This window comes from Lissotriton vulgaris, unplaced genomic scaffold (assembly GCF_964263255.1).
Source record: "Lissotriton vulgaris unplaced genomic scaffold, aLisVul1.2 SCAFFOLD_2249, whole genome shotgun sequence".
Classification (NCBI taxonomy): domain Eukaryota; kingdom Metazoa; phylum Chordata; class Amphibia; order Caudata; family Salamandridae; genus Lissotriton; species Lissotriton vulgaris.
In genome coordinates this window covers 266,386-275,958 of record NW_028255621.1, presented here as the reverse complement: position 1 = coordinate 275,958, position 9,573 = coordinate 266,386, and the positions used below count along the sequence as shown (strand labels likewise).

General features: G+C 45.1%; 1 protein-coding gene and 1 long non-coding RNA gene across 4 annotated transcripts in view; both read right to left on the bottom strand.

Moving 5' to 3' along the window:
• Positions 1–4,485: 4,485 nt before the first annotated feature.
• LOC147659055 (uncharacterized) lies at positions 4,486–5,613 on the bottom strand. 2 transcript variants are annotated; one of them, XM_086952005.1, is made up of 4 exons: positions 5,561–5,613; positions 5,232–5,476; positions 4,866–5,147; positions 4,486–4,781 (listed from the first exon to the last, which is right to left on the bottom strand). In XM_086952005.1, the coding sequence occupies exons 1-4, from the start codon at positions 5,611–5,613 to the stop codon at positions 4,486–4,488; spliced, it is 876 nt and encodes a 291-aa protein (XP_086808131.1). The 2 variants fall into 2 exon arrangements, with proteins under 2 accessions (XP_086808131.1, XP_086808130.1); XM_086952004.1 differs by having other exon boundaries at positions 4,486–5,613.
• Positions 5,614–5,769: 156 nt separating this feature from the next.
• The window catches only part of LOC147659054 (uncharacterized), a 57,424-nt gene continuing 53,620 nt past the window's right edge, over positions 5,770–9,573 (bottom strand). For both annotated transcript variants that reach the window (XR_015307328.1, XR_015307329.1), the window contains exon 4: positions 5,770–6,841. This is a non-coding gene — a long non-coding RNA (uncharacterized LOC147659054). The remainder of the gene's footprint in view (positions 6,842–9,573) is intronic.

The window sequence follows — 9,573 nt, the reverse complement described above, 5'->3', positions numbered from 1 at the left end:
AAGAGGCAATCACTTTGGGCAGAAAAGAGGGCTTACACGGAGATCTACTTTGTTTGGATGGACAGCATGAAAGGGAGGTCTGGAAGATAAGCCTGAAGCTCACTCATCCTGCAAGCAGAGGTGATGGCAAGCAAAAAACTAGTCTTCTAAGGAGGCGAAGATGACAATTATGTAGGCGCTCAAAGGGAGCACACATAAGATAAGTGAGGTCAACTCCCACTAGGGCATTACGAAAGGAGAAGGAGGAAAGAGATGAGTAATGCACTTCAGAAATCTGTTAACAATAGGATCGAAGGCCATGCTCAAGAGCTCGGGGTACCAGACTTGGGACTGATCGCGTTTGATCTTCTTCAGCAATCTTGGCAGAAGTGGTACAGGAGGCCGCAACTCCACTCGCAACGAAAAGGGTCGCCGAGCGAGAGCCGCTTTGGAAACTCTAGCACGACCTTCGAGTGAAGATGCCATTTGTGATCCATCATGCACTGGCGGCTGAGTTTGTCCGTCCTTGCGTTTAGTGAACCTGTTAAGTGTTGAACTACCAGAGATATGCCCCGATGTTCCAGCCATGTCCAAAGGCGAAGAGCCTCTTGACATACGGTCCACGACCCCACCCTGCCCTGTTTGTTGCAGTACCACATGGCCGTGGTGTTGTCTGTGAACACCTGCACCACTCTTCCTGTGACAGAAAGAAGGAATGCCTTCAGTGCAAGACGAATCGCCCGGAGCTCCAGAGAGTTGATGTGGTGCCTGGACTCCGCCAGAGACCAGAGGTCTTTGATCTCCACCATTCCCATATGGCTGCCCCAACCCAGGAGTGACGCATCCATCACTACTGTGAACTCAGGTTGGGGAAGGTAGAGGGATCTGCTGTTGACCCAATCCTGGTTCGTGAACCACCACTGCAACTGACTTGCAGTCCCATCCGAAATCTGAAAGTCATCGGAAAGATTCCCCTGGTGCTGCCCCCCTGAAACTTCAGGTCCCACTGCAGAGCACATATATGCCATCTGGCATGATGCACCAGCAGGATGCAGGAGGCCATGAGGCCCAGCAGCCTCAGGGTCATTCTCACCGAACACCGGGATGGAGGCTGAAACATCGGTATCATAGCTCCAATATACTGGACTTGCTGCTAGGCAGGATAGACCCAAAACTGTGTTGTGTCTAGAACCGCTCAGATGAAAAGGAGCTTATCGGATGGAATCAGGTGCGACTTCAGCACGTTAACTGAGAACCCCAGCAAATGCAGGAAGTCCGTCGTAGTCTGGAGGTGGGAGCCTTCAATAGCCAGTCGTTGAGATAGGGGAAGACTGGAACCCCTGATCTGCGCAGATGAGCTGCGACCACCGCCATCACTTTCGTGAACTGAATACCCGGGGGAGGGGGGGCTGGTAAGATCAAAGGGAAGCATGGTAAACTGAAAATGCGTGTGGCCTACCGTGAACCGTAGGGAATGCCGTTGGGCAGGCAAGACGGGGATGTGAAAGTAAGTGTCCTGCAAGTCCAACGCTACCATCAAATCTCCAGGGTCGAAGGCAGATAAGACCTGAGCCAAGATTAACAACTTGAACTTCTCCTTTCGGAGAAAGCGGTTGATGTCCCTGAGAACTAAGCTAGGATGCAGGCATTTGTCCTTCTTGGGTACCAAGAAGTAGTGGAGTACCAACCCCGACCTACTTCGGGCACAGGGACGCGTTTGACAAAGAGATCCATAACTTCCTGGGGAGAAGGGCCAAATGATCCTCCGACATGGGATTAAATCACCACAAACTGCATGACCCTTACGCACTCCGCTGCTTGCGGAACTCCGCGTAGACCGCCAGAGTTTTTTTGTCAATTTGCGGAGTTCCTCACTGAGGAACTCCGCATAGGCTTAATCTTATCATGAAAAAATAGATATCAGTCATATGTTAAGAAACAAGGGTGAGTAGAAACCTTTTGGGTGGAGTAAAATTTAAGACATTATTATTGTGATTTTTTGGGCAATTAGTTTATTTTTGCACGCACTAACACTTCTGTGTGTCAAGTAAAGACCTTGAGAGTTTTTTTAACTTTCAGATACTCAAATTGTGGATTCTGTTGCAATGAAAAATATTTCCAGGCCTGAAATTTCTTTGGAGGTTGCATGCGGGCAGCCTAAGTTATCCTGCAAGAATTCTTGATGAATTCTATTGCAACTACAATACGTGCTCTCCCCTGACCGCAAAAGCCACTATAAAGCCGCTTTGAAAAATTATAGAAGGAAGATCATTGAACATAAAATCCTGAATGGGATTTGGAATGACTCGTTTAAGCTGGGACTCTTTCCAGATACCTGGAAACAATCTCGATTGGTTCCCATAATAAAGAAGTCTACCGCTGACCCCAGTGACCCCGCCAATTACAGACCGATTTCCCTATTACCTGCCCCTGCTAAAGTACTAGAAAGACTCGCTCAACAACAGCTAGCGACCTTTCTTGAAACTTCAGGCGCGTTCCATGACTCTCAGCATGGTTTTAGGTCTGGTTACAGTACTGAATCTGCACTCATTGAGATGTCTGATGCTGTCAGATGGAGCTTGGATAGGGGGTCTAGAGCGGTGTTGGTGCTGCTTGACCTGTCAGCAGCATTCAACACCGTTTCCCACCCCCTTCTCCTTGAACGCCTGCACTCTAAGGGCATTCAGGGTACAGCATTAGGGTGGATATCTTCCTTCCTGTCCAACCGTACCCAGGCGCTGTTCACTCCCCCTTTTACCTCTGAAAGCCGTCCGCTCCGGTGGGGAGTCCCTCAGGGATCCTCCCTGAGCCCGCTTTTATTCAATATATATTTTTCCCCACTTTTTGACATCATTGCTCAAACGGGTATAAAAGTCACTTCTTATGCTGATGATATCCAGCTTTTGTTTTCGTTTAACAGCATCACTCCCACCACTTTTGACCCCTTAAAAAACTGTTTACGAACCATCGCCCAGTGGATGGATAATAACTTCTTGAGGTTGAATGCTGGAAAGACGGAGGTCCTTTTCTTCCATCAGCCAACCCCATTGGACTCTAACATCTGGTGGCCTCTGGATCTAAGCGTACCTCCCATCCCCAAGGACTCAGCGAAAAATCTAGGAGTCAGATGGGATTCCAACCTCTCTTTTAACCATCAAGTTCACACAGTTTCCATGGCCTGTTTAGCAAAAATTCGAATGATAAAGAGTTTATTCATTTTCTGCCCAGTAACACCAGGAAGACAGTGGTACAGGCGTTAATCACTTCACACCTTGATTACGCCAATGGCCTGTACACTGGTCTGTCTGTGGGACTCTGCCACCGCCTTCAGACGGTCCAGAATGCCGCGGTGCGACTGGTCCGCGGCATCCCTCTGCGTGAGCACATAACCCCTCATCGTCGCGACCTTCACTGGCTACCAGTTCATAAGAGGGCAGAATTTAAAGCTCTGGTCTTGGCTCATCGAGCCTTGCGAGGCAAGGGCTCTGCTTATCTCTCTACGTGCCTTATTCCCTATAACAACTCCAGGACCCTTCGTTCTTCTGGTAAAAACTTACTTTCCGTACCCAGATTCAGGAAAACCCGCTCTGGTGGGAAATCTTTCCCAGTACTGACAGCGGCCATCTGGAATAAATTACCCAATGCCATTCGGCTGATCAAGGATGAACAACCCTTCCGGGGAGCCTTAAAAACCTACCTGTTTTGCTGATTCTCTTCTTTTTCATCAACCATCTCATGCAGCATGAAGTTACTCAGAAGCGTCGGGACACCCCGTTGGGGTAGCTGTACGCTATATCAAGATACACTTAAAAAAAAAAAGTAAAGTCAGGTTGAAAGAAGCTTTTCTGTAACTCAAGATACGCCTTACTTTTCACCTGGTGTGGATGCATTTCTCATGTTTAGTGATATTTCCTTTCTGAGCATAGCGTTTCTGGCTTTCCCCTCCTGTATATGGCTTTAGTCCAGTGTGAATTCTCTCATGTGAAATGACATTGTATTCAAGACTAAACCTTATCTGACATTCAGAACATACATAAGGCTTTTTTCCCCCGTGTGAGTTCGCTCATGTCAAGTGAGAAGTAATTTGCACCCAAAACATTGCTTGCATTTCGAGAACTCATAAAGTTTTTCCCCAGAGTGAGATCCCTCATAAAGCATAACACTGTCTTTCAGATTCAACCTTTTATGGCATAAGGATTTTCTCTAGTGTGGAGTTTCTCATGGTGAAATAGAGTTTTTTTCTGCAGCTTTTCTGGCATTCAGAGCACTCATAAGGTTTTTCATCAGTATGGAGTCGCTTATGGTTAGTGAGGCTGTGCCTATCAAATAGGAATTTCTGGCATTCACAGAAATTGGTAATGTTTTTCCCCTGTGTGCGTCTGCTCATGGAGAGTGAGATTGAGTTTAAAATGTATGCTTTTCTGGCAGTCGGAGAACTGATTATTTTGATGGTGTGTTTTCTTATGGCGCTTGTAACCATCTCTACCTCTGAATCTTTTCTGACATTTAGAGCACTGATAATTTTTTTTCTCGAGTGTGGATTTTCACATGAGAAGTTAGATAAGATTTTTGCATGAAACATTTTTGGCATTCGGAGCACTGATAAGGTTTTTCCCCAGTGTGGATTCTTATATGCTTAGTGAGACTGCTTTTTACACTGAAACATACCTGGCATTCGGAGCATTGATAAGGTTTTTCCCCAGTGTGCATTCTTATATGCAGCGTGAGATTTCTTTTTTCATTGAAACATTTCTGACATTCAGAGCACTGATAAGGTTTTTCCCCAGTGTGGAATCTCACATGTGCAGTTAGAAGTGATTTAAGTTTGAAATGTTTTGGGCATTCAGAGCACTGATAAGGTTTTTCCCCAGTGTGGATTTTTATATGCTCAGTGAAATTGCTTTTTAGACTGAAACATTTGTGGCATTCAGAGCACTGATAAGGTTTTTCCCCAGTGTGGGTTCTTATATGCTGAGTGAGACAGCTTTTTTCACTGAAACATTTGTCGCATTCAGTGCACTGATAACGTTTTACCCAAGTGTGGGTCCTTGTATGTTTATTGAGTCTTGTTTTGTCACTGAAACATTTCTGGCATTCAGAGCACTGATAAGGTTTTTCTCCAGTGTGTAATCTCACATGTGCAGTTAGAAGTGATTTAAGTTGGAAATCTTTTGGGCATTCGGAGCACTGATAAGGTTTTTCACCAGTGTGGGTTCTTATATGCAGCGTGAGATATCTTTTTACATTGAAACATTTCTGGCATTCAGAGCACTGATAAGGTTTTTCCCCAGTGTGGAATCTAACATGTGCAGTTAGAAGTGATTTAAGTTTGAGATGTTTTGGGCATTCAGAGCACTGATAACGTTTTTCCACAGAGTGGGTTAATGCATGTTGATTTAGACTCGCTTTGAATCTAAAGCTTTTCTGGCATTCAGAGCACTGAAAAGGTTTTTCCCCAGTGTGGCTTCTCATATGCTCAGTGAGATAAGATTTACGCCTGAAACTTTTTTGGCATACTTTGCACGGAGAGTGTTTTCCCCCAGTGTGGATTCTCATATGTTCAGTGAGATAAGATTTACGCCTGAAACTTTTTTGGCATACTTTGCACTGAGAGTGGTTTTCCCCTGTGTGCATTCTGTCAAATTCTTTGAGATAAGATTTATGGCTGTATCTTTTTGGGCACAGGTAACTTTTTTCCCTAACTTCGGATATTTTGCCTCGATTTTAGAGTCGGGCTTGTTTAGATAATGTTCAGCACTTGTCTCTAAAAGAAATTGTGTGTAATCTCAACACTTAAATTGAGCAATAAATGTCGGGAAGCAGTCCTGTAACACCTGTTGAAATTTTTCTAACAGATAATAGTCTTTAGGTAATAGTCTCTCCGGCAGCAACTTAAGTTTTTCTCAAATCTATTTCTATAGGTTCTTAGCAATGCAGTAATAAGGTGTTAGTCTGATATTTAATGATTAAACTGATAAGTACCTTTTTGCACTGGTGTAATGGCAGTAACTGAGGGCGTTAGAATGTGCAGAGTACTATTGTGGATCATTAGTCGCAGAAAATCAGTTCCTTCTACCCTTTCTATGTTTGGGGTAAGTCTAAGGTTTGTAGTTCTGAGGATGAGGATTTATTTACATTAGATATAGAGCAACAGTGCTCCTTTAATCCATTTTCATATTCAACAGTTTTACATATCACTCCTGCACAACAGATAATGTTGAGGCGATTTACATAGAATTACAGAACAGTACACAATAAAAGGGAAACATTCTTAGATGGTCATTAACACAATAAAGTGGTGAATTTTTAAGGTTTTTGCAAGAAAGAGCAGAGTGGGTCAAGGTGTTATATCCAGAGGTCTCAAACTTGCGTAACTGGTTAAAAACGGTTGTTGAACAAAAGTGATTTTCCAATCTTTTGGTTGTTAACGTGTCAGCTTCGGAGTCTTCTTTCAGCGTCTTTTCTTTGATGGTATCCAGAAGAAACCTTTAGTTGTAACTTTCTTGTATGTAGTGTGTGCTTCCTCTCTAGAATTACATGATGCTTTAGATGAACGTTATTCTGTCATGCAGAGGCAATTCGTCTTTCTGATAATATTTCAGATGAGGATGCTGAAGCGGTCTTTCTACATTATTTCTGATGCTGTGTGCACAGATATGGCTTTGCTCTGGGTTAATGAAATGCAAAATTAGAGACTTCACTTACAGGTATAGTACTTTCCTCGCCACACTTAGATTTTTGGAAATTGTTTAAACGTAGAATGCTGGATGTCCTTCAGTTTTTCAAAATAATCCTTCTTATGGCACTGACATTCAGTTGCTTAGTGCTAAATCTTGCTTTCTTCGTCCGTAATTTCAATCACCTATAGTATTAAAATTAAATAGTTAATACATGTACATTTCCAAAAATATAATTTACAAGCCAAATCAATGCAGAATTTTGAATATGCTGAGCTGCACTGTTTCCCTAGGTCTTCGTGCCCTTATGCCCTCTGTTTTCCTCGTGTTTTGTGCCCTTCTGCCCTCTGTTTCCCTCGTTTTTTGTGCCTTTCTGCCCTCTGTTCCACCCGTTTTTCCCTAGTTTTTGTGGCCTTCTGCCCTCTGTTTCACTCATTTTCCCTTGTTTTTTTTGCCCTTCTGCCCTGTATCCCTTGATTTCTGTGGCCTTCTGCTCCATTTTACTCGTTTTCCCCTTGTTTTGTGCCCTTCTGCCATCTGTTTCCCTCGTTTTTCGTGCCTTTCTGCCCTCTGTTTCCCTCGTTTTTTGTGGCCTTCTGCCCTCTGTTTCACTGGTTTTTCCCTTGTTTTTTGTGCCCTTCTGCCCTCTGTTTCACTCGTTTTCCCCTTGTTTTTTGTGCCCTTCTGCCTGTTCCCCTGTTTTTTTGTGCCTTTCTGCCCTCTGTTTCACCTGTATTTCCCTTGTTTTAGTGCCTTCTGCCCTCTGTTTCACTCGTTTTCCCCTTGTTTTTTGTGCCCTTCTGCCCTCTGTTTCCCTCGTTTTTTGTGCTTTTTTGCCCTCTGTTCCTCCCGTTTTCCCCTTGTTTTTCGTGCCCTTCTGCCCTGTTTCCCTTGTTTTATGTGGCCTTCTGCTCTCTGTTTCACTCGTTTTCCCCTTGTTTTTCGTGCCTTTCTGCCCTGTTTCCCTTGTTTTTAGTGGCCTTCTGCTCTCTGTTTCAATCATTTTCCCCTTGTTTTGAGCCCTTCTGCCCTCTGTTTCCCTCATGTTTCGTGCCCATCTGCCCTCTGTTTCCCTCGTTTTTTGTGCCTTTCTGCCCTCTGTTCCACCCGTTTTCCCCTTGTTTTTGTGGCCTTCTGCCCTCTGTTTCACTCGTTTTCCCTTGTTTTTTGTGCCCTTCTGCCCTGTTTCCCTTGTTTTCTGTGGCCTTCTGCTCCCTGTTTTACTCGTTTCCCCTTGTTTTGTGCCCTTCTGCCATCTGTTTCCCTCGTTTTTCGTGCCCATCTGCCCTCTGTTTCCCTCGTTTTTTGTGGCCTTCTGCCCCTTGTTTCACTCGTTTTCCCCTTTTTTTGTGCCCTTCTGCCCTCTGTTTCACTCGTTTTCCCCTTGTTTTTTGTCCCCTTCTGCCCTGTTTCCCTCGTTTTTTGTGCCTTTCTGCCCTCTGTTCCACCCATTTTCCCCTTGTTTTTGTGCCCTATTGCCCTCTGTTTCACTCGTTTTCCCCTTGTTTTTTGTGCCCTTCTGCCCTCTATTTCCCTCGTTTTTTGTGCCTTTCTACCCTCTGTTCCACCCGTTTTCCCCTTGTTTTTGTGCCTTTCTGCCCTCTGTTTCACTCGTTTTCCCCTTGTTTTTCGTGCCCTTCTGCCTTGTTTTCTGTGGCCTTCTGCTCTCTGTTTCACTCGTTTTCCCCTTGTTTAGTGCCCTTCTGCCCTCTGTTTCCCTCGTTTTTCTTGCCCTTCTGCCTCTGTTTCCCTCGTTTTTGGGGCCTTCTGCCCTGTTTCACTCATTTTCCCCTTGTTTTTTGTGCCCTTTTGCCCTCTGTTTCCCTAGTTTTTTGCGCCCTTCTGCCCTGTTTCCCTCGTTTTTCGTGCCCTTCTGCCCTCTGTTTCACTCGTTTTTTGTGGCCTTCTGTCCTCTGTTGCACTCGTTTTCCCCTTGGTTTCTGTGCCCCTCTGCCTTCTGTTTCCCTCTTTTTATGTGGCCTTCTGCCCTGTTTCCCTCGTTTTTCGTGCCCTTCTGCCCTCCGTATTTCTTGTTTTTTGTGGCCTTCTGCTCTGTGTTTCACTCGTTTTCCCCTTGTTTTACGTGCCTTTCTGCCCTCTGTTTCCCTTGTTTTTTGTGGCCTTCTGCTCTCTGTTTCACTCGTTTTCCCCTTGTTTTGTGCCCTTCTGCCCTCTGTTTCCCTCGTTTTTTGTTTGTGCCCTTCTGCACTCTGTTTCCCTCATTTTTCGTGCCCTTCTGCCCTCTGTTTCCCTCGCTTTTTGTGCCCTTCTGCCCTGTTTACCTCGTTTTTTGTGGCCTTCTGCTCTCTGTTTCACTTGATTTTTTGGCCTTCTGCTCTCTGTTTCACTCATTTCCCCCTTTTTTTTTGTGCCCTTCTGCCCTCTGTTTCACTCGTTTTCCCCTTGTTTTTGTGCCTTTCTGCCCTCTGTTCCATAAGGATTAAGGATTAATGACCTCACAGGCTGCCACGCTTCACAACACAGCAGTAGGAGACTATGATATGGACACGGTCCGAGATTGGGCGGTGATCGCAGGCTGGTGGGTACTGTTACATTGACCTTCCTTATAATGGGTCGATTAAGGACGTGATACACAGGCAAGTTATGAAGACTCCTACAGGTAGGACCTACCGTGATTTTGCTAGCGCTGCATGGACATTGATGGGTGGGAAGGAGCCTATAACAGTCACGGTAGTCTCACTCTCACGAACACTACATTTTGTTCTGGGAAGTAAGCAATCTGCTCAGTTGGGGGTGGTGGATGGTTCTGTATCCGCCGGGCAGGGAGGCAGGGTGGGGGGTTGGGATTTTGATAGCGATAAGTTTCGGTTTGCTTTGGTCTCTGGTGAACAATGACCACTTTCTTCAGGGACTACAATTGTTTATCGGGGCCATAATTAGCAATTGGAGATGGGGA

Coding starts and splice junctions, on each gene's coding strand:
- LOC147659055 (XM_086952004.1), bottom strand. CDS start 5,613: ATGCACACAGGGGAAAACCACTCTCAGTGCAAAGTATGCCAAAAAAGT.